This window comes from Nipponia nippon, unplaced genomic scaffold, assembly GCF_047370975.1.
Source record: "Nipponia nippon isolate SJK-2023a ecotype South Korea unplaced genomic scaffold, ASM4737097v1 scaffold_3, whole genome shotgun sequence".
Lineage (NCBI taxonomy): Eukaryota > Metazoa > Chordata > Aves > Pelecaniformes > Threskiornithidae > Nipponia > Nipponia nippon.
Genome location: NW_028262347.1, coordinates 14,153,539 through 14,178,636, shown reverse-complemented (window position 1 = coordinate 14,178,636; position 25,098 = coordinate 14,153,539). Strand labels below are relative to the sequence as shown.

Below are 25,098 nucleotides of genomic sequence, written 5' to 3'. Positions count from 1 at the left end.
CTCTGTAAGATGCTTATTGCCTCTCTTTAGTCATCCCATATCTCTTGTATTTCTCCTGAAATGTTTGTGTCTTGTTTCATGCTGCCTCCATGCAAAAGGTCAATATTTTAAAACTCTTTGAATATACAGAGCTCTTAAGATACTGTTATGCCAGAAGATGTTTTTGGCAGCTATTAATTGGCATTTGATGTAATGACAAGTACCGACCTGATGGACATTGCTGTCTTATCAGGGTACCAGGAGCATTATATCCCTTTGTATTCCACCTCCCATTTCCCTCTTCCCTCTCAGCATTTTCGCAGACATCGGACAGTTCTGATGATTGATGCCTGGGAACATAATTCTCAAGTGCTGGACCGAGGTAGTAAACACAAAGGGAAGTTACATGAAGTTATAGTAACTTGATGACATTAGGTCTCATCTTGCTCAGAAATGATTAACAAATGTCCTTGATCTACCTGTTCCTAATGCAAGAATCTTAGAGATTTCGGTTCCTAAATGAGAGCTATGAAAGTGGGATTTTCTCAAATAAAATTGTAGGAAAGTTATCTTTTCCAACAACCCTACTTGTTCCAAGTTTCTTTTATTTCTCTCTCTGTGTATTTATTAAAAAACTCTGTTACCTAATTTGAAAAAGAGCTTTCTTCAGGATAAAGCTCATACCAAGCTACAGTTATAAAATTTGGATTTTAGCCTCTTTTAAAGCTCCTTCTTTGGAGGAATTAAAAAGGGATCCCCACACTGTGCTAGGGATCAAAATACAGCTTGAGTCCCGTGAGTTTTAGTATTACTCTTGAATTAGTTCACTTGTATATTTTTCAGGGTCATATTATTTTAGCAGAGGTCACAGATGTCACCTGGTACATAAGTGAAATGTTAGTACTACATAGGAGCTCTGACATGAGGAGATCTTGGAATAATTATTTTTTCCAGTATTTTTCTACCTCCTATTCTCAGATTTTATATCATGTTTTCTCATTTTGTATGGTTTCGGGGCTTATTTGTTGGGTTTGGTTTTGTTTTTGTTTTTGTTTTTTTAAAGTATGGCCATGCAATAGCTTACAGACATGAATAATGATATTACACAAGTTAGACCAGTTCTTGTCCTGAAGATCTCTATATTCTGTGAAGGAGTTCATTTTCTATGTAATTACTGCCTGCAAGGTCAAGGGACACCGTGAAGGGTGGGCTTATGTTGGATGGAGGGAAGGGGAAACACGTTCTTGGATTAGTCTTATGGAAAAGACAGAGAAAAGTTCATAGCAGTTATACCTGTAGGAGTCCCATCCACTTGGGGATTTCCTTTATAAGGACCTGCCTGAAGGCAACGGCTGGACTCCCCAGTTTAAGAGATTTTTAAAACTGAGCTGGTCAAAGCCCTAAGCAAGACAATGTAGTTTTGAAGTTAGCCCTGCTTTGAGCAGGAGATTGGGCTAGATGACCCCAGAGGCCTTTTCCAGCCTAAACCTGTTACTCAATGCCTGTTCTTTAAGAAATATTGTTTTGCATGTTGTTTAGCATTCATGCGATGGTAACGTAGCCAACTATTAGAGGATTTTAAAAATACTCAACCAATGATAGAGTGATAGTGCAGCCTCTTACAAGTCTTTCATGAAGTTGTAACTGTAGACCCACCTAGTTTGCTCACGTTGTGACTTTTGTTGTTTGAACGTGGGTCTCACGTGTCGATGTTGTGTTCGTTACACTACACGTTCATCTTGCACAGTCATATATATCCCTAGATCTAATTAACTGTATTTTGCTATTTTTGTTACTTCCTAGAACTTCAAACAATGAGTCAGGCTGGTGAAGAAAGTTCCAGTTCCAGTGACACAGAATTGGAAATCGAGAAGGAGCAACCTATCTGTGCTCTAGCTCCAACAGTTTATAGCCGAGATGAGGGGTCCACTGATGTAACAGCAAGTCCTGCATTTCAGTGTTTAGATGAGGTACGATGTACCCCAGCTTTCTCTATATATAACAGTGCATATTGTGTCCAAATCAATTAATCTGAAATGTATATTTTGTTGTTAATAATTGAAGGTTGTTACCATAGGCTATCTGTAGATTCCCTATTTCTTCTCTGATTTTTTTTCTAAGTGGTAAGAACATTTTGTGAAGCAGAAACATACATGGGGCATATTCTTGCTGGGGATGGTGTGCGTAATAGATAACCACATTAATTTTTTCAGTGATCATGGCCTTAAGGGGAATGAGAATAGAGAGGTCTTGTTTTTTGCAGTATTCTAGTTATAGAGGTAATTGCATCATGATTTCTAGAAAGGATCAATAGCTGCAGGAAAAATCCAAGGTAAGTGGCTCCTGAGGCACTAACAACTGATCATAATAGAAGAAACCGTTTGGAACTCAGTTTCTTTTGCAGAATTTTCTGTGTTAAGGAAACTTTAGGAATACTTGAAATATTTTAGAATTTAAGATATCAAATACATGTCAAATGGAATCCTAAAAATGTAATGCCAGAAGACACATTAAGAGATCATCTGATCCAAAATTTACACTGAAGTAGAGTCTCTGCAGATATTTGTCTAATTTGTTCTTTAAAACTTTAATTGATGGAGAGAGCTCTTTGGGTATCCTTTTCCAACATTTCATCATTGCTAGAGTTTTAAAAAAAGAAGATTTTCCTAAATCCCAGTTTAAATTTCCTTTGGAGTGAATAATGCAGCTTTCTTCTTGCCTTTCCCACAGTGACAATGGAGAGCAATCAATTTCTGCCCTCTTTATAATAAAAATATACATCTCTCTTACATCTTAAACAGGCTTCACATTTTCCTTAAAGTTCTTATATTAAGTTGCTTTACCTTGGGCTCTTTCCAGCTTGGATCTGTCAGATTGGTTTGCCAGCTCAGGTCTCTCTTTCTGCCTTCGATCTAAGGTCAGTAGAAAGGAGGGGGCAAGAATTTGTAGTGAAGAGGAAAATAGGACTGCCCCTTTCCTATCGTGCTATTAGATCGTACTGAACATAGCATGAAGCTGCACAGTCAATCTCTCCCTAATCTCTTGTGCATTCAGGTGAAGTATACAGGAAAGAGAGAGATTTTCACTTTCAGTCCAGTGCCAGTATATGGTGAGCCAACAGCTTCCAGGATTGTAGCACAAAACCCCTTTCTTCTCAGTCCAAGGCAGTTGCAAAAGTCCAGGACATCTCAGTTCTCAAAGAGAGTTGACCTCTCACCTTACAGAAATCCTCCTGTCTACTGAAAGTATGGAAACTGCACTTTGGGGAGTACTTTATTTTCCAGCTACTCCCATACTTTTTCTATAGATTTTCAGATGTGGTAGAATTTTTGCTATGTCAACAAGAAGCGTATGCCTAGTACAAGATATCTTTACCCCCCGACCCTTCCCCAAATAAAATAAAACTAAATAGTGTAACATTCTAAAATATATTCTACATTCTGCTTTGTTTTCCTTATTTTTAATCATGGTGAAAGCTTATTTTTCTAGACTTACTCTAAAAAATGATGAGATAATTTGGCTGATTTTTTTTTTTCTCCAAAAAATCCAAAGAGGTTATTCTGCATGTGAAATTTAAGGCCAACTTGTTTAACACTGATAACATTGTAAACCATTAATAGGGAATATAGGATAACCTTAGTATTAGAAGTTGTTCCCAACTCAGGAAAAAAACATGCAGTGGAAAACCGCAGTAAGCAATTTGCATAAGATTTCATAAATGAGGTCTTTCGGTCATTTAGTCAATTTTTAAAGGGAACTATGACTCATTATTCTTACCATAGTTTTTAACAGTTCGTACTTGTGCTTTATGGGTCAATTTGGCTTTTCATCACTTATTCACATTTCTTCTCTTCCACTGACGTGTTTGTTTTCCTTTGTTGAACTTTATACATAATTCAGAGATAAATATATTAATTCAGTCACCATAGAGGTTGTTGGATTGACACTGGCTTCAGCTTCTTGGAATAGCTTTCAGAATTTTTCCACAGAAGCAGAATTGCATCATATTACCTCTGGTTCACTGGCTAGTCATTTATGCCTGCACAGCAGCAAATACTTATCAGGACGGACACCTTTTGATATGATAAGATTTATTTGAGAACAGATATATCCCTTCTAGCAGTAAACCTTCCAGTCAAGTTGTTTTTCTCATGTAAACAGCAGATAGTCAAACATGTGAATAGCAAGAAATCAAACATGCACACTCTCTCTCCTGCATTTTTAATGACACATAGTAACATTGTTTAGGCTTGTGGGTGAGGTAAAAATATTAAAAACTGGACAGAGGTTTGAACAAAAGCCGCTCAGTCCATCATGACTTGCTTTTCACCAACAGTTTTTATATATTAGCAAGTTGACATCAGCCTAACTCACTATTTCCACTGCTCTTGGTTAGAGGGCTGTCATACATTCACAAAATTAACTTTCCACTTCTTTTAGCCTTTGTTATTATGTCCTTGAAATAAAGACCTTTGCTCTAACACTTCTAATTTAACTTCTTGACTTGTGAGTCTTTCCTCATATCCTGTTTTCTTCTAGTGTACACCATCAGAAATAAATCAATCTGCATCATGTTAATAACTTTCATGGAAAACTACGTAGTCTAGTACTCATGTGATGAAATAAATATATTACTTGGATAAATACTACATTAAGATGCAATAAATTTTGCTGTTTTCATTTTGAATTTAATGCATTATAGACCATGCATATGTAATTTGATGCTTAAAAGGCAGCAAAAGATGTATTGAATTTTATGTAATGTACATTGTCTAAATTTCAAGAGCTATTAATTTTATAAAATTAATATTTTACTAGTAGCTAGCTTCAGCAAAATGGTCTCTAATTTATACTCATCCTTTGCATGCAAATTTATGATTTTTTTGCAACAGATTGTAATTTAATATATTTTACCTCTCCCTTTATCCTTGTATCATCCTTGTTACAACATTGCTATTACTGCTTAAGCAGCACAGGACATACTGAAATTGCCATTTGAATACAGAAAGCAACAGAACATGACATGAAACTGGATTAAATGCTCAAAATGACAAGATTAGGCAGAATGAAAATAAGAAAGACCGATTAACAAATTGCCTCCTGCACACTCTCATAATTTTTGTCCCCGTAATTTTTGCCCTTCCCTGCACTGTATAGTAGCATTTTTTCCCTTTCCCTTTCCCTTTCCCTTTCCCTTTCCCTTTCCCTTTCCCTTTCCCTTTCCCTTTCCCTTTCCCTTTCCCTTTCCCTTTCCCTTTCCCTTTCCCTTTCCCTTTCCCTTTCCCTTTCCCTTTCCCTTTCCCTTTCCCTTCCCTCTCCTCCTCCAGCTGATCCGAGCTTTCCCGTTTTAATGGGAACATAAATAAATAAAGCATCAGTTGTCATAAGGATGCTGTTGATGTTTAGTTTGTAATCTATTATAGTCTCCAAATCCTTTTCTGTTGCTTAATTTTTGTTTTGTTACCAAATCACAATTCATCCCAGACACAAAAAAGACCCCTACTCTATATGTCTTTTGAATTTGATAATGAATCATTGGCAGCTACGCTCCAGGAACAGTTTTCCATCCACTTTATCTTTGCTAAATTTCAAAGATTTAATGAAGTTGATGAATTGCTCACAAAATACTGGTTCATCTTTTTTATTGAAGAGACTATCCAAAACCTAGTATTCTTCAGGTTCTTTCAGTTAAAGGAGTTATCAGTCATGGAGCCTAGTATCTTTTAATTCTGTTTAGTTAATTCTGTTTATTTACAAATTAGGTACAAGCGCTTCTTTTTCTGGGAAAAAAAAAAAAAAGGAGAAATCAAATGGTGGGAGGGTAGCTTCTCCCAGTTTGAGGTCTTTTTCAGTTGGTATTATATTAGTAGTTCTTGTTAGGCTTTACTCAAGAGTGATGTCTTTCAGCTTTTATATGCTGTGCTTTTACTTTCTCTTCCTTTGTTGGTATGTTCTTGGGTTAGAAAGATAGTTGTTCATTCACTCAAATGTATATATCTATTTTTAAAACAGTACCAGAAAAAGGATTCTGCAACATTTATCTTGCATGTGTTTGTAGTGGACACTATGAGAGAGCTATTCATTCCATAAAGTAGTGTCCTTGTGAATGAAAAGTGCTTTACTATTTACTAGATTCAGTGAGTGGGTACCTTGTTTGGAAGGTACCGCAATAATCCCTTTCTGCCAATGAATGCCATCCATTTATGTGCTAAATCTAAACCTGCAGAAGCAGAAACTCCTTTGGGAGATTTCTCTGATTGGTCTAATGCAGACTGTTGCACTCTGTATCCTATAAAGATAAAATGGACTGTGCCCCCATCTGATACCGGCACCAAATCTTTCATTTGCGCTGCTTTTTTTTTTGATGGAAATTGTCACTATCATGCTACATTTCTTTTTGCTGGTGTCCAAGCATCCTATTGCCACCATCCATCAGGAAGCAGAAAGAACCTTTCGTGAATGTTTTTCATGACTATTTTGAAACTTGGAGTCTTTCAGAGATTAATGAACTTCTCACCCCTGACTGCTAAAAGTGGTTGAACTGCTAATAAAGATGTTGACCAAAATCCTGGTCCTACTGGAAACAGAGCAAAATATCCATTTTTACCAAAAAATGAACAGTATAGTGACAGAGACTTCTCAAGCAAATTTTGCTTCTGCTGATCTGATGCTGATTCATGTGGATCTGCTAGCTGGAAGAGCTTTAAAGTCATGGAATGATGCATATGTTCAGAGTTTGAATGTGGTTTAAGGGGGGGAAGGTACTTTTCATTTTTCTCTTTTCTCATCTGTGCTGCAGGAAAGAAGAGAAAGTCACATAAAGGTTGGCTACAGCTTTCAAATATAAAAACTAAGAATCAGTATTTCATATATTTCTTCAATGGCATTCCAACATCTAACAATGCCACTCTAGAAAATATAGCCTTTTCCAATTTCTTTCGCTAACAAGCTGGTTTTTAATTCTCTCCTAACTTAGGTTAAATGGTAGGTGTAAACAACTTTCCTTTTTAAAAAAAAAGTGAATACCTCTTTAAATGAAAAATTTCCTAGAAAAGCTAGCTCGGTAGACTGAGATAGAAATTTTATTTTTTTTATATGAGCACCAATTTAATTTCTGTTCACCTACACATACTGTAGTGTGCTTTCTACTGTTATGTAGATGATCATCGTATATTTTTGCATGGTAGCCATAGCAGTGGATGATTGTTTTCTGTACTCTCCAAACATGTATGCACTCTGTCAAAGATGTAGAAATCTTAACAGAGCTGTTGAATGCAAACAACATTGTCAAACTTAAGCTGATCCTGGCACACTCCACATTATAGGCTTCAAAGGCTCCTGGCACAACAAAAAAACTGTATAAATATGTTGGCACGGACAGCAAAGACAGATGTTGCCTCCACGTCCAGCCATAGGAATTTGTCTGCTAATTAAATAAACCTTTTCAACTTTGTTGATATGGTCACCTCGGGAGTTAGCTAGGGATGGTAATGTGTCTGTAAGCTAGAGTCTGGGGTTTTTTGCAACAGCTTTCAACAAGCAAGCAATAGTTTGCATAGTGAACGTTAAACCGATCAGTCGTTGCGATAGGTAAGTTGATTGTTCCAATTGGTGGTAACTCCTATAAAAAGCTGTAGAGGAGTGGGGTGAATTTACAGGTGCCTTTAAACAGCAGGAGTGGGAACAGAGCCAGCGTACTATGCTCTTTCTATCGAGAGATTCTTTTTACTGTTTGCAGGTGACATTGTGAGGAAACAAGATCAGGAAGCTTTTGCATGTCCTCATATTATCACAAAGCAGGTCGTATTTCTGTTCATTTCTGAAGAGCACGTTTGAAAGCATTTGTGATGTGTTGTTTCTTCTATGCTGTTATAAAGTCAAGTGCAGATTTTATGCCACACAGAGGAAACACAGCTCCCTAAAGCTGCGAGACTAGGAGAAGGAATAATCTTTACCTGCAGCGTCTTCTTGCGTTTTGGCCTTTTCTCAACAATTTCTGAGACTCGTGAGACTTAAAAAAACAAGCATCTTGCTGCCTTATGTTCCAAAGCTGTCTCCCCCTTCCCCTTTTCTCACCCAAAATATGTATTTGAGAGCTGATATTCCAAAACAGGGTGATCTTGTACTAAAATTGTGAGTCTACCTGGCCTTGGCTTATGATGTTTATGTCAGCACAACTGCGTGGTGAGGAAGCCAGAGCAATGTTAACCAAACATACATTCAATAAAAATGTCCAGTGGTGGAGAATCATCTGTTACACAGGTTAGGTTATTTTAAATGTTGAAAAGGTAATTTCTGGTTTCCTTATTCAAAAAACCTGTGCCCAAATAGTCCTTAATGAACAGACCCTTAAAGATTTGCATGAGAAAGAATCTTTGGGTTTAGCATATAGAGGTTGAGCTGCAGAGGTAAGCAGAGGGACTTTTATATTCTGTCTGAAGAAAGAAATGAGAATTTCTGTTTCTCAAAGTGGATCCTACTTCTCCATAAAAATCATTGACTCCATGGCATTGCTTAAAAATAAGTGTGTAACACATACTTATTATTTTCTACTGTATCATTCTAAATGTTGGTGTACTGTTTCAGTAGAAGTGTAATATTAATTAGACTTACAGTTTGCCTTGATTATATGAGCATAATTATGTAATTGGGGATATTTTTTTCCAGTTATGGGTTATTTTCCAAATGGATTCTTTTTTTACTGAGATCAGAAAAATTGATGAACAAGTACTTAAAAAATAATATTGATTCATATCCTGTTCTCATGACTTGTGTGAGGGTTGGATTTGACACATCGTCTTAAAACATTGTTTTCTGGTTTTGGTTACGATTGAAGGTGATGGCCAACTTCACTTCTGACAGAAGTATTGTAACTCCATAGAAGTTTCATTAAAGCTGTGAATGAAAGAGATAAGTTTAGTAAGTGGAATGTTTGCGTTTAGCAGGGCCTGTGGATGGTATTGCTCAGCCATTTTTCTTTGAAACTTATGCCAGTGTCTTCAGGCCCATATATACCATATTATTTTTCTCTTATCTCCTGAAAAAAAGAACACAGAACACATTTATAAAAATATATTTCAAATCTCTTTCTTGGTAGGCCAGTATTTAGTTCTTATTTCATCTTTTTTCTCTATGAAAACTTGAAGTCGCACCCTTCCTGTTTTGATTCTTCTATGACGTGTAAGTCATAGAAGCTAAGTAAATTTGGCACCTTTTTTTTGTTTGATTTTGGTTTAAGTTATAAACATGGTGTTCTAAGTGTGGATTGAGAACCATCTTAATTTCCTTTGAAAATAATCACATAAATGCCAGTTTATTTTCCACCAAATTGTCAAACTATTTGTTGTTCGTAACTCACTCTCTGAGTTTGACTGCAGTGTTTCCCAAAAAACACCATTAAAGAAACAGATATTTGCATAAAAAAAGGAAGAAAAAAAAATTAAAAATCACTGCTTTCAGACCTTCTTTTCATTTAATCTCTGATTTTTTTTAAATTTTTTTTTGTTTAAGCAATGCATAGAAAGCCAAGACACTACAGTCTGCTTGGCTGATCGCATTGAACAAATGGGTTTGTGCCTTTATTTTTTGGAAACAACCCATAGGAATTTTGCTAGCAAACGCACTGTTAGTAATCTTCTTCACTAAAATTCACCATTTAAATATTAGTAAGATCAAAACCACAAGTGTTTTCATATGATAGCCAGTGTCACATAGATGTTTTCTGTAATTCGAAAAACATGTTTTGAATTATTAAGCCTTAAGTAGAGACCAAATGCTTTTGTTTGTATGAAAAAATGTATGCTTTAATTTGGGGTATTATTTCTATTCACATGTTTTAATGAAACTTGCATGTGATCTGAAAGTTTGTGTGTAATACAAAAACCAGATGAGTTAGCTTCTTCTCTTTCATGTTAAAGATACAGGTTATGTAAACTCTTGATTGGGCAATTACTTTTTTCTCTTATATAAATTGTTTCAAAAAGATGCCTAAGATTTCAGCCATTGGTATTATCTGGCAGCTGAAATGTCATAAAATGGACCTCTTAAAAACTATCGTTACTAGCAGTTACTCTCCTGGCACATCACATAGTCATCTTTGTTGGTCATCTAAGGTTATCTGTGTTTTCTTATTGCTTCAATTTTTACAGAAAATCAATAAAAGAATTTGTTTGATAGTCTCCATAAACATCTATGACAGTAGTACAGCTTTAGCAGTGTGACTTAATTTTATTACACCAAGGAAAAACAAAAAATAACGCTTGCAACAAGTAGATGGAGTTACACTTTGTAAAACTAGTATACATGGATGGAGATTCAGCTACAACAGTTCCAGGCAGGTAATATTCAGATTTGTGTAACAACATTACACTTCCTTTTTCTTTTCCTTTTTTTTTTCTTTTTTTTTTTAAAAGACATCAGACAAGGCTTTTGTAGGCGATATTAGTCACATTTGCTTATTCTCTTAAAATTTCTTTGTTTTACGAAGTTTCCTTTAAACAGAATAAAAAAGGACAGTTTCTCTTCTAACAACTTAGCAGGAAAAAGACATTTTCAAGTAGAAGCTTGTAGGTGCTGTAAGTCATACTTGGCTAGTTACCATACAATGAATAGGAGCAAATTGTGCATTTCATGCAAAATGATTAAATATAATCATGTGCAATTAGATATTTGCTCTTCTAACCAATACTTCATAAGTTGCTTTTTTTTGTTTAGACAATATTTTTTTATCCCAAAATAAATACTCTATAGCTTCAAAACATGTTCTCAAGCAAAGATTATACATCTTGCAATTAAATTTTTCCATTACTCTTTAAAATTGAAATAAAATAAACCAAATTACAGTTCATACTGAAATATCCTTCAAAGTATTTACTTCCTTAAAATATATATTAATATTTTACAGTTTAGCAATTGCCACTATTGCTCATTTGCATAACTTGTAACCATAATAGTTCTCGTTATCATCTTAAAAACAGTAAAGGTCGTATTTGTAAAGTATTAGGTCAGGTGTATACTTTTTTTTTTTTTGGTATGTCTCTTTTAACTAAAAGGCTATGCAGCAAAGACCACACTTTAACTGGTAAAGATATACAGTCTTAGTATAGTTTATCTGCACCTCAAGATTGGCATAAGCAATATAGCAAAATAGTCTCTTGCTAAGATACATTGCATCTCCGCTCAGAATGTTAAGTCACTGTAATTATAGAGACATGGCCTTTCTAGGGTAGGCGATAGATACGTGTAGTCAAATTTGTGCTTGCTATCTACAGCATGAGCTTTAATAGTAGTATCTCTAATTTACACTTCCTGAAGTGTTTGAAAAATTGATTGTTTCATTTGTTACGTTTTAGAAGAAAAAAAGTCTTTCACGAATTCTCTTTTCTGCCTATAATTGCCAGTGGGTTGTTCATTTTTTTCTGGCTACAAAAGGGGTACTTGGAAAATGGGGAGAACACAATCCTTCCGTATCTTACAAAGTATTTATAATCTTTCTTATAATTTTAGGGTCTAATGGTACCTAGAGTGAGAAGGACTTAAATGAGAGCGTGAGTCTCTACAAGACTCATCTTGTAACATTTGGCTTACCTAAAAGATTCAGGAGAAAGCAAAATGGTGCTGGAAACTCTTTCGGTATGGATTTAAAGGCACTAATGCAAAGACATGGATTCTTCTTGATGTCTCTTCTTCCTACCTGTCTACCTGCCTATATAAATGTGCAATAAGCTACATAACAGCTCCTTTCTCCCACAAACGACAAGTAGTACCTTGAGCTTGAACAGAGGAACCAAAATGAGCAAGAATAGTCTTTCATTACATGCTCTCTACATTATTTCCACTTGCTTTTATTCAATTCCTTCACCAACTTCTTTGAATAATCTTTGATAAAGGGGATAAGATTTGAGGAATCATCTTAATTTTCTAAGTTTTCTTCAAGGCATTTTTTGTATCTTTGGGCAAACCATGTGGTCCTCTCTTTCCTAGGCCTTTAAAAAATAATTTGTAGTACTTTTCCTAATTTGTATTGGTACTGCCATGGTATACCTTTGAAGTTGTGAAGGATAGATGATACAAAAAATCAGGATGTTTCAGAGAGACTAATTTTAATTCTAAGTGGTGACAAATTCATATGTTATCAGTTATACCTCTGAGTTATTTTCAGGTTAAGATGTAGGTGTTCATTCAGACACAATTTGTGGAAGACCATTTAAAAGTTTTAAATCATAAAATCTGGTATATAACAGTCAGTAAAAGCACCAAAAGCAACATTTAGAATATTTACATAACGATACCAAGACTTAACCTGTGCTAAGTTTTAGCAATAACTATTCAGAAACATTTATTCCGTTTTTAATACATTATATGGGTCAAACCATCTCTAAAAAATTATGTGGAAGTATGCTGTTTTGTCTAGAAGTATTTTATGCCAAACATAACTGAATACTTGAATTCTGAGTATAATACTGAGTAAGTATGATTTTGAGTGCAATCCAAACGCAAACTAGCTAAGAGAAAGGTGTAGAATTACTGCGCAAAACTTTTGGGTCTGATCATGATTTTTACTGATTTAAAGGCTTGCCTATATCCGCTGGGAATATCATTGGAAATACCGTGCCATGTACCCCAGAAAATGCCATTGCGAACACCTTTGTATTTCTTGTGGTAGTACTTGCCGTTGAGGTTGGCAGACAAGCACGCATCAAACCACCAGCCAGAGCTGTAGTACGCTCCACAGTTTCCTGAAGGATACCTATCGTTGTCCTTGTCTGGAGTAGTAAAGAACTTTTGATCGTGGTTGTAATGCTTGCTGTAATGAAGGGCATCTCCTGCTGTGCCACTATAGCCATGAACACTTAGACGATACTTTAGATATTCATTGGCCACGTAGAAGTGTTCGTATTTCGCATACTCTCTGATACCATTGAAATCTTCAAGTTCAATTCTCAATTGCATTTCCTGGCTTTTTGTCAGGAGGTGAATTTTGTCGTTCCCCAGCCAAAACTCCCTGCTGAGGTTTCCAAAGCCATGTTTGTAGTCGTTCCAGGTTCTGTTAAAGTTAGTGCTACCATCCTGACGCCGTTGCAGCACCGTCCAGCCGCCTCCCTGGGTTTGCATGTCACAGTAAACTTCAAAGCTATCATTTCTGGGGTCAGGGCTGATCCTGTAGATTCCGTTATGCCTTCTGCCTGCTGTGTAATGATCCGCACAGTCTCTCTGCATTATTTGTATAACTGGTGGAAGAACAGATAGTGTTAGAATAAACATAATTTCCATTTAAAAATAAACAAAATTTTAACCCAGACTGATGTGGCATACAGAATTTGGATTGGAGAGACTTCTACATAGGAAATGGTGTTACAGCAATTTCGGTTCTGGGGAGAAACAGGGTTTTTCCATCAGGTTTACTCTATAATAGATGCCACCTAGGATCTCTGCATCAGACAGCTGCCCCAAAAAAATAATTTAAATGACTTTTTGTATCAAAACTGCCTAATATAGGGGCATTTTGATTGTCTGCTTTCCCTTTTCTCTACTCTTCTCTTTATCCTTTCATTACCTCCTGTAAATTCAGCCCGATTTCTTCAGTCCATGTTTCTAATGCTTCGTGTTTATGTACTTGCTGCTTTTTATATTTAAATGTATACCCTCACACCCTGTCTATAATTTAAATCTTCATCTGGCAGTATGTCAGAGGAAAAGCGTTGTCCATATGGAATGACTTTAACCTGGCTATTGTTCAGTTGACATCATCTGATACAGAACATAACATCATTAGGAATGTTTCATATGTTAATGTTGGCTGTACTTTAGGAAGCAGGAAAAAAGTACTAAAATTGTCTCATCTATTGTAGTAATACTGTGATTCCTAGAAAGATGAAGCTAGAAAAGTGTCAGTGCTTTCCTATGTATGTGGCATTGCTGGCTTTACAGTAAGGAAAAGTTTTAGCAATTACCATTAACACAGCTTTTTCCCACTGATGGGTGATGTGTTTTATTCAGAATAAAAATACCCCCAGGTTTTTTCTGCAGAGTGAAAACCCATTTTTGATCCACAATATCATCTGGTAATGACATTTGATCCACAATGTCATCCAGTGATGGCATTGTGTTCAACAGCATGGCATTATAATTCCGTGTTCTGAAGTAAGTGATACGGAGCGCTCTCAGAAGTTCTGAGTTAAGAGTCAAAAGCAGAATGTTCATTCCTATCGCAGATTTGAATTTATGGGCCTGTTCATTTGCAGGCTTGAATTGCATTTTTTTCCTACAAAAACTTAAACAATTAAACTACTTCTTGAAAGGGAGGAGCGTTCTCAGGCTGCAGCAGGGAATAAGACTCAGGACTCCTTGTTTGCCAGTGCAGAAAACTGGACATCTGTGAAAGCATAAAGTATAGGAATCAAAGGCTTAAAAGCCAAATCTAAATCCACAATAGATTCTCATTTATTTCACTGAACTTTGTGTTAAATCTTTGGTGGACAAAGTTTCAGAGCAGATATTGGCAGAGAATATACATTTCAGATAAAATGCTTTTATAATCGAATTCAACTCCTATTTAAATGAAGTTTTGCTGTTACTTTCAGTGGAATCAGGAATAGCTCCTGTATAGCAAAAAAGTTGTAGCTGTTATCCTTGCTAGTTTTCATAATGTATATATTGCTGCTAGAAACACTTTTAGCATGAGTAACTATATAATATAAGGAATATCCACATGATCATATGCTATGAACAGTACCCAGCATTTCAGTAAGAAATGTGAGAAATACCTAAAATTAATTTAGTCTATTATGAAGCACTGTACTTGAATTTCATTCATTACCCATTATCAATATACCAAATATCACTCATTCTTTTTGTGGATGTTTTATATCTGAATTAAAGTAATTGATTTATACTGATTTGTATCTGATTTAAGCGGTTTGTTGATATAGTAAAAGCATTAACTTTATCATTATTCATTTGCTCTTTTCACACTTTCAAGAATTTCAGCTGTACATACACTGTACCATCTGCAGATCCTTCCATTTTCGATATGGGTAGACAGAAGACCATTTTATTTTAAACTTGAATGCTAAACAACAGAGGCTTAAAAACTGTAATGCAGCCTGATCTTTCTCTGCTTTCTCTCTAGAGACCCCTATCTTCCTATGTATATCTAAATGGGAGAATACACTGACAATCCAGTAAATATTTCTTGTTTTCGAAGATTCTTATATGTGATATAAAAACTTTATGACTTTAAAAAACCCTCAGTCTTCCCTTAATAACAGTCAACATTAGAAAGAAATTATTAGTTCTATTTCTTTATTTTAATTAGGACAATTAAAAAGTAAAAGAAAAAAGTGTTTGTCAGTGATAACACCTGTTTTCTGTTTTATATTGCTTATATTTTATATTCATGCTAAGGGTTTGGTATTAAAATGATGGTACATATGTTACCCACTTGAGAGGTACTGTTAATAAGCTTTTTTAGCTGAGCCTTTCAGATATTTGCTGTGATGACAGAAAAATTATTTTATTATCCATCTCTTAAAACCGAAACATTTAAATAGATTCATTTGATGTTTAATAATGTCTTGCAGACCTTTTCAGAATAGTTGCTGTTTCACATTGAAAAAAACCATAGTTTTCTAAGGCACACCTAGAGAAAATTTAACCCTTCTCATCCAAGGAGAAAATATATGTAGTTCACTGGTGTTTAATATCCTTAATGAAGGGTAGTATGGTGTAAAATAAAGTTAATTTTTCACGTTTACTAATTGAATTGCAAAAAAAAAGTCCTTTGAAGATTCATGTTTTAAATCTCATAATGAAGTCCAATTCTAGGAGGAACTGAACACCTGCAACTCTCAGTAACCCTCTAGTGGCAGATGAAATGTTTTACAGCAGTATAAACAAACACTAAAAGAGCAAATACTTAACTTGTGAAGTTAATAGCACAGCCGTTTGGGTAAAATATATTTTAAACTGTTTACCTAAGATTTGTAAAATGCACAGAAAGCTTATATAGAGGCAATAAGAATTAACAGGTTACATACCAGGGCTTGGTTGCATTGCTGGACATTTAGAAGAACATTTGTTATCAAGGCTGTTCACAACAAACGTCAAATTAGCAACTTTGCTGTCAATATAATGTTCTACATTGTTCATATTTATGAGGCTCATCTTCTCTAAACGACCCTGCAGTGTCTGAATCTGGCTCTTTGCATTTTTTAAGCTGGTTGACATTCTGTTAACTTTGCTTTGCAGTTCCTTTACTCTGTTATCTTGGATTTTGCTGTTTTCTCCTGGAGTTTCTGCATTAGGTAGCAGGAATTCATTACTACTGTCTCTTTCTTGGTTGTCATCTGCCTGCAGCTTGCAATCTTGGCAGCATTTCTTCAGCTTGTTTACTGCTTCTTTAAGGGTCTGTACTTCTTTGAGAGTCTTCTCAAGCAGTCTGAATTCTTTGGGTAACTGGATGGTCATCGGAGGCAGATTTATCTGATACGGGCAATCCTCTCCTTCATCACATTTCCGATTAGTTTTGAGCTTTATAGGACAAGTTTCAGTAACTTTTCCTTCTTTAGCATCCTCCTCAATGTCTAAAACAGCTGCAAAGACATTTGTTAAAGCAAGGAGAGCTGTCTTCAGCAAGACTAAGTAAACGAGCAGCTTCATCTTTGCAGAGAAACTAGCAGTATGAGGAAGTATGCAAGAGTGGAACAACTTTATAAGGGCAGCTTGAAGCCTGTGAGTTATCAGACTGCCTACACTGCTTTCAGAAATGGGTGGGAGTGCTTGCATCACGAGTGATTAATAGCAGAGCAAAGTAGGTAGTGCTTGCAAGAGCAGCATGTTTCAGTGAGTGTTCCTGACTCGGAACTAGTGTATGTAAGCAAAATGCTCAAATGCGTGTGTCCTGATCACTTATGCAGTTTAATTTCATTCCGTGTTGTACATGGATTTTCTTTTGGGGGAAAAAATCACTTAGTTCTGTGTTATAATAGTCTTCTAATATCTGTTTCTTAACATTTGAGTGTTCTAAAACTGCTTTTGAAAAACAGACTATAGTTTTACCACAGCAGGTGGAAAAGGTAAAAAACAGCCCCTTTCCCAGTTTGAGGTTTATCACAGCAATAGCTTCACTGACACTAAGTCCCCTTCTTCTGAAAACTTTTTTAAACTGAATAGGATGTATTCATGAAAATGATTTAAATCCCAAAGCATGTTGAAATACACATATAGTTCTGGTTCCAAACATTTTTCAGGACAGAGTCATAAACTAAGGCAGGCGGGCAGCACTTCCTTCTTCCTATTTTGCCTAACACTGCTTAGAATAGTTACCTGGAATACCACAGTTAAAATTCACCATTATCTGATTCGGAGTACTTTTTATTGAACCTTTCTAAGTGAAGGAAAGGGAACTTAAGATGCCCCTTCAATGCATGGGATCCTAACTGTTGGATTGGTTGTCCAGAAAAGCCAAAGCAAAGCCTGGTGTTCTGAGTAATGTCCCGAATTCTAAATCTAAAGCAAGGCAGGGAGCTAGGGAAGGCGCTCCCATGGGCCCGCCAGTTTGAGGTATTCTTTCTGTATTCCTGATTTTCGGTTCCTGCTTTGCTTTTTATTGTGCCTTGTGTCAGCTTTAAGAGTTAATCGTGTACTTCGCATGACTAATCACACCAAATGGAATACTTCAGCTCTAGGTGACAGGTGCCAAGGACTTCCTCATTTTTATTCTGCAGCCACCTTTGCCATTCTCACCTGATGCCTATGCAGTTTTCATGATCTATGCAATTTTCGTTGTGCCCCAAAGTAAGGCTACATGGACATGTCTTTGTGCATTCATAGCTCAGTCAAGAGCCAAATAACTTGCATGAGTAAAAGATTTTTTACATCAGTTATTGCTTAATTAGTCCAATCTGAACAGTTTATTTCCCTATGCCCTGTTTGAAATTACTCATAACATAGATTAAACATTAAACAGACCTTAGTCACACACATATTCTGTAAGTTCATGATCTCTGGAATGTTACTAGCTTTTATAGAGACCACAGGCTTATATTGATAGTACCAGAGGGAGGCTTGGTAAAAAACCCTACTTGTCTAACCTGCTGCAATAATTCCTTCGGATTCCTACATAGCACAATAGTCTGGGCACTTTCTTAGGAAATGGGTTTTGAATCTACCTTTCCTTTATTCTAAATGAACATCCCAGAACCTGCCATGGTGCTTTTAGTTATGTGACAAAACTGTGTATCTCTCCCTTTCAGATCATGATAGTTCCCCAGCAATGAGGTGAAAGACACCCCCCCACCCCCAGACTGCAGCTTGGGTGTAAGACATTGACATCGCTTTGTTTTTGTTAAAAATGCGTCAAAACTGAAATGTTTATAACCATAGATGAAATGTATGAATTTAATTTGTGAGTAAAATTTTAATTTTTTTTATTTGATTGATAGGATCCTGATTTTTTTTTTCTGTCAGTCTAAAATCAGGTATTTACAGAGCCTTGCTCTCCTGTATGGCTGCAACTGTCAAACTGAGGAAAGCTATACCAGGCTCTTTTGAGGGGCTTTAGAAATATAATAGAGTTCCTAAGTCCTTGTTATTTGGGAAACCACGTTCCCCCCACTGTTGTTTGTTCAGTTTACAATGAACTCTGCTATCTGCTGTGTGACTTTGGATTAGACAAATTATTCTGTATCTGTAAAATTCATAATAATTGTCCTTGGTAGACCACATCTTATGCATTTCCTTGAAATGTTTAAATGCATATAAAGTATTGTTATAATTTATGACTGTTGTGCTGCATTGAAAGCCTAAAATATCATTAGAACTGAGTGACTTCAAGAAGGGCAGAAATTTCTAGTAATGCTGAATGTCAACAAAAAATAGTTCCGATAGTAACGTGAGGTATCTGAGCTTTTCAGTCATCTTTGTCCTGAGACATTCATTCCTTGGTCCCTTCTATATCCTCATTTTGGGATATTTACTGCCTCCTTTGGATGAGATTTCTGTAATCTTGAGATGCTCTGCTGTCCTGATTTTGTTATTAGTCTGATGTTCTGCTGCTAGGCTACTAGCAGTCTGTTTGGAGCCCGAAAGACCCATTTCTCCATCAGATATCTCTGCACTTCTCCTACCTGGAGAAATCTTGTCATTGAGGACTAGTCTTTCTTCCTGTTCTGTCAGGGAATGTCCATTCCCAACAATTTGTCAGGTCTCTGTTCTTTCTTCAGGGACTCAGAGTAGTATGCCACAGCCTTTTTTGTGTTTCATGTCTCTTATCTTCCTTGGGATAAATGAAGCAAACTTTCAAAACTGAGTTTTTCACAAGTCTGCGCCCTTAGAAGGGGCACTGTGCTGTATAAGCTTATACTGGAAGATGCTGATGCAGCTTAACTAATGGCAGAAATATTGGGCCAGATCAAAATTGAGAACTGCAGTTTGTTTATAAACAAAGTTTCTTCCAGATAGGGCTTTTCTAGATCCCTAGAGTGTTCTGTGTAATACTTAAAACTTTAAAGTGGTTAAGCAATCATAAAACACAAAAGCCAATCTTTTTCAACTCTGAAAGGATCTAACTGAATAACAGCTGATAACCACAAGTGAGAATTTTCTACCATGGTCTTTTGTTTGGTTAAAGGTAATTTTCTTATAGCTTTTCATCTCTTTTAGTCTTTTTAGGAATTTATTTTTCTTTCTGTGGACTGAAGAGGTATCTTAATCTTACAGACATATCTTCCTAAAGATAAAGAAAATAACTGAGAGCTCATGATATTCTTAAATTCTGCTGAAGATTTTAATTTTGTTCCCAGAACTACCCAGTGGTTGCAAGGTTAAAGAACTAATATATTTTGGTTTAACAGACTTGTCTTAGGACTGTTTATTTGGCTTATCAAAAGCAGCATGAACCATTTCCCATGATTTTTTAGAGGAAATTTTTTTTTCTGGCAGATAATGGAATGTAGGTCAAATAGAAAACAACAAAGTTAAGACTGTAGGCAGATGTTCATTTAACTAGTGACTATGGCAATTTAAAACACGCCAGCTTGCCATCTCTTTGATTTCTGGCCTTGTGCTGAGACTTAACATCTGCTGCAGCAGAGCTGCTGCAAAACATGCAGGTTTGTGTAAGCAGTTGGAATGATTGGTATGAACAAACCTGAAGCACATCTAGGCTCATTCATAGAAACCATTTTGGTGGCAGAGGTGGGATGTGTTAAGATTCAACTGCTGCAGTAACATTTTTGATGTTTTTCTAGGCTTCAGTGATTCTGTGTTCTGTTTTGGCTGAGAAAGAGGATGAAAAGTAACTAGATTAATCTTCAGTTTTTCCCACAACGTGGAATATATACCAAAAGTCCATACTAGAAACAAATTCTGATTTAGGATTCTTTTTGATTAATTCAATTGTTTTATTTTTTAATTCAGTAGTCATTCTTCATGCAAACAGTCTTTATGGTGCCCACTGGATCTTGGGACTGCCTGTTTAGCTTCCTCATGTGTCTATGAGAACGCATCAGAGCACAAAACGGAAGGCAGTCCTATTCCATTTGATTTTAATTGTTAATATTCTTACTGAGATACAGGTTACATAGAACTAGTAGCCACGTGGATTCCCTATCTGTTGAAATTGGTCTTTGCTTTATTTAAAAATTCTGGCAACAGGCGGAAAGGCAACACTGACATAGAGCATATAAGTAGTAGATAACATATTTAAATAAGCAATTGTAAATGTAATACGTATTACAAAATTCACGTGGTCAAAGAATATCACTCCTTCTGTTAAGGCAAGGACCATATTTGTAAAAACTAAGTTCCTATTCATTCTGTTTCTCCCACAATATCTGAAGATGTGCCTGCCCAAAATCTAGAATTTACTGCTCAATATTTCCTTTATCTATAGCCACAGAAGACCCTGTAGTTGGCCAAGTACCTGGAGAAAATAAACCAGGATGCACTCTGAAAGAACCATGACATACTAAATACAAAAGCCTCTCCCTGCTGTGTCTTTTTGGGAAAATTCCTTTTTGATTCCTGCAAACCCTGCTCCAATAAAACCAGCTGGTGAAGGACTGCACTGGATACTCAGTATCCTCCTTTCGAGTTTCATGGCCACACAGGTGATAGCAGGAAAGCTATCTCCTTTCCTGAAATGCCTATCTTACTGGTCTCTCATCCCTGCTTTTACTGAGCCATGCAAGACACAATTGGCCACCAGATGCAGTTGTACCTTGACACAGCTGGCCACCAGATCTTGCCCGTTGTCCCATCTTGATGGTGGCTGTTTTTGATATTTTCCATGTAGGGACTGCTTTTTCCCATGAACTGGGGGACAAAACTACTGTTACGAACTATGCCTTGGGAAAGAATTCATTATGTTATTTTTCCTAGTGGTTATTTGTTAGTTTTAGAAAGCTTTTCAGCAGTTTATTTTTGATTAAAGGGTGCCTGGCTGATCCATCTGTAATTAAAAATGTAAAATTGTAGAAGTTCTGTGTAAGGCAATATAGTTCTAGATCTACTCTAAGTAGGTATAGTAATGTTTTTCATGTCTACCTTTACTTTACCCCCACTCTCAGTTTTGTCTTGTTTATGTAGCATCATCTGCATATAGCTTTTTTATGTGAAATACTTTGTAGTAAACGATGAGCCTTTCAGTGGTATATCAGTATAAAAGGCTCCATATCAAAATAAAGTGAGTAGATATTAATAATTTTTCAGGCTTGTTTTTTTAGTGTTTGACTTTTGTCTTCTGAGTTACTGGCTTGTATGTGGAACCAATGCAGCCAAGTCACTTTCCTTTAGACAGCAAAGCTCAAGGAACCATAAACCTTACGCCCTCACTTTGTGAAATAATGATATGCTATACTTAAAAAGTGCATGCTGTCTTTCATTCGTGAAATACAAAAAATCACTTTGTTAAATTATTTAAATTATTGTCCCTTCCAAATAGAAATGGCTTAGGTGATTTTTTTTCCTTTTAGCACTTATAAGGGAAAACAGATTTACAGATAAATGTGATTTTATACAAATGTACTTGTTACTTTGTTATAATTTTGCTCATCACAAACATCAGGAAAGAAATGCCTGACTGCATTTGTGCAATCAATAACCTCAAGGGTTCAGGTATAGTTGTTTATCACCTACTAAATATTGAGAAAACTCGGCGATAGATCTTTTGCTACTTGAAAGGCTAATAAATAGGCTTTTCCTGGGGACTTCCCATACTTATCCTAAAAAATCTACTGCCTATCAGTGTGTATGTAGTTACAGATGAGGGGGATTCTACCTCATTTGTTAACTCTAATGACAGCAGTAATTTAGAAATCATACCACATTTTTCTTTACCTTCTACCATCATAACCTTTCTCTGGAATAATGACTGATTACTTAAACAAGGCACATCCTTCCCTAAATATCTGCAGTGTAACTATTCCTGTCTGTACTTTAAATGTTTCCCAATCTACAAAAGGGAATGCAGAATTGGATTGAAATAGTGATAACTACAATTTATGGTGTAACTAAATATTTACAGTATTATTTCAGTGATTTTTATCTTCTTGTCTTAAAATACTTCGAAATATGTGCTGAAGCCTGAAATATTGTTGAGTAGAGAATTTCTAGATTACGTTAGAAGTCTTAGTCTTCTATAACTCTGTATGAATATTTGAGGCAGACTGAAAAATGAGTGATGTAAATGACTGAATAAAAAAGTGTGATGATGATATTTACTGGGCATATATAAATTGTGATGGAACAATTTGCATTAAAACCAGAGTTTAAGTCATCTGAACGTCTGGGGCGTAGCCTGACCTAGACAGTCATCTTTGGCTCCCTTTATTGTCAAAGGCAAGTATGAGCCTTACTGAGGACGTTTCTTGTTTCTTATAAATGCTGGAAAGTAGTCTGAAATAATTTAATGAGTTAAATTTGATTATTAAAAAGAATCAGAATCTTAAATACACTGGCTTAATTATTATCCTCTGTTCTGCCATCTCTTTTTGCCTTCCTTATGCTTCCTTAAGGTCTAAATGCAATACATTCCAGTCTTTAACTGCATGATTTGGAAAAAATATGCAAGTGAGACAAATAAGATAGTCAATGTTTAGACTCAGTACTTCAGGACAAGTCAGTATCTTCTTTTCAGTGAAAAGTAGAGAGAGCTGTTGGTACATCGGACTGTGTTATAACTGGTGCACTATTTATTCGACCACTGCATCCTTATTCAGTCACTGCATTTTCAAAATTTGACAGGACAGGGCCCTGAGGTAACCTGGTCTAACTTTGAAGCTAGCCCTGCCTTGAGCAGGAGGTTGGACTAAATGGCATCCAGACTTTCCTCCAGCCTCAATTTTTCTGATTCTGCTCCTCTCCTGTGTTACATGAAGTTTATTTTTTGCTTCACTATATGTTGTAATAAAAATGATGTAAACAAAACATTCTCAAAAATGCAAAGAAATACTTTTTTTTAATATGTAGGGGCTCTGCACAGATTAGGAAAAAAAAAGATTGAAGTAATTGCTTTCATTACTTGCTGTTTAAACTTTACAGATGACCTGAAGTTTATGTGGAAAAAACCTACCCTATATGGCAAAATGGCCCGTTACACTGTTTCCTCTGCCTGGAAAACGGTTTTCTAACCTGCTCTGATTTGAAAAGACTTTGATGTTGACCTTGTGTTGCAAAAGAATATATGAGGGAGAAATCCTAGCTTAGCTGAAAGGGAACAGATTTCATTATAGATGTTCAGGAAAATTTTCACTGTGTTTTCCTAAACTGGACCAAATTTCATTGCTGTAAAAAGTAAAGCCATTTGGTAAGTAGACCTGTTCTAACTTACGTTAGCCTTTAACCATTTTCCTAAATTGAATTTTAAAAGAAAAAGCTTGGATAGTTTAATTGCAACAATTCCAGTTGGTTTTTAATCTAACAAGCCATGAAATAATTTTATTAGTTTATTTGTCAACAACATTCAGAGTTAAATGGTTCTGGCTCTAACTGACGTAGGACCCATCCTTATTCCAAAGTCAGTGGGAATTTTCTCACTGACTGATTCCAGTAATGAGTTTTGTGTTCTAAGAAATTGTTTTGTCTTGTGGTATTAAAGTGCATACTTCAAACCCTGTAGCAAACATGGTGAAGAAGGTAAAAACTGTCCTGTGTATTGTTTGGGAAATGATATTAAATTGTCACAGAAGTCCTTAAGACCATTACATTCTCTGGCATCAGGACTGGTAGTTTTTAGAGCAGTTGTTGGTTTTGGTTTTTTTTTTTTTTTGGGGGGTGGTGGAGGTGGGAATAAATCCATTGCTACACAGGTTATAAATACTACCTCTATAGGTTTTTAATTGTTGTTCCTTCAATTTTTGGGTGCCCCATCTTGACGTAGCCAGGGCGTGATCTTCAGAAGTAATGAGAAGTCACAGAAATTCTCAGAAATTGAGAACAATGTAAACCATTATATTTAGCCATTTGGAAGCCAAGTTAGTATACTGCGTTTTTCTTCATTTTTTCGTTAGCATATCACTCTCAGTTCTGGTTGATGGCAACGGTGATGCTAAGGACCTGGAGCAGATGCTCCTTGTTTTCCATTTCTGTGTAGACAGTTTTGCACTGTTTTAGCAGAAGTGCAAGCTCAGCTATAAACTTGCTCTGAGCAATGGACTGAACTTGAGGAGAAAGCTCCAGTTCCCTTACTGCATTATCATGAGTCCAAGCTTTTGTCTAGATAATTTGGAGGTATCAGGCACAGGCAAGCCAAACACCAGCAGATATCCCTAGCTCACCTCTTCTAAACGATGAAATGGATTCTGTGGAGACTTACAGCCAGCAATATGGATAGAAATGTAAGAGTCATAGCATGGGTTCAGCATGCTTGCACCTGTTGCCCCCTGCAATGTAGACATAACCCTTGAAAAGTCAACGGGAGATGGTGTTGCCTTCTCCCTAGACTAAGAAACACTTGAGTTGTGTGGTGTGTCCAAACAGTGTGGACTCAATGAGGGTTTTCCCAGAGGATACAGAGCTTTCTGTTCATAGAGGGGCATTTATCCTTTTTCTTCCCTGAATGTTTAAGCATTTAAGTGTTACCCAAAAGAGGTAGGAAAAGCTCTTCAAATAAACAGAGAG

At 36.1% G+C, this 25,098-nt stretch overlaps 2 protein-coding genes across 2 annotated transcripts in view; one reads left to right on the top strand and one right to left on the bottom strand.

Annotated features, from left to right (window-relative positions):
• Positions 1-285: 285 nt before the first annotated feature.
• The window catches only part of CCDC146 (coiled-coil domain containing 146), a 76,419-nt gene continuing 51,606 nt past the window's right edge, over positions 286-25,098 (top strand). The window contains exons 1-2 of the mRNA XM_087768006.1: positions 286-361; positions 1,783-1,949. Coding sequence (XP_087624132.1) covers positions 319-361; positions 1,783-1,949 — 210 coding nt within the window. The 5' untranslated portion in view covers positions 286-318. The remainder of the gene's footprint in view (positions 362-1,782; positions 1,950-25,098) is intronic.
• On the bottom strand, positions 10,187-16,764 carry FGL2 (fibrinogen like 2). Its single transcript, XM_009462900.2, has 2 exons — positions 16,017-16,764; positions 10,187-13,208 (listed from the first exon to the last, which is right to left on the bottom strand). The coding sequence occupies exons 1-2, from the start codon at positions 16,762-16,764 to the stop codon at positions 12,502-12,504; spliced, it is 1,455 nt and encodes a 484-aa protein (XP_009461175.2). The 3' UTR covers positions 10,187-12,501.

Bases quoted from the DNA above. Each gene is read 5' to 3' on its own strand.
- FGL2 (XM_009462900.2), bottom strand. From the start codon at position 16,764: ATGCAAGCACTCCCACCCATTTCTGAAAGCAGTGTAGGCAGTCTGATA. The intron at 13,209-16,016 runs GTATGTAACCTG...TTCTTCCACCAG, and splicing joins AGCAATGCAACCAAGCCCTG to TTATACAAATAATGCAGAGA.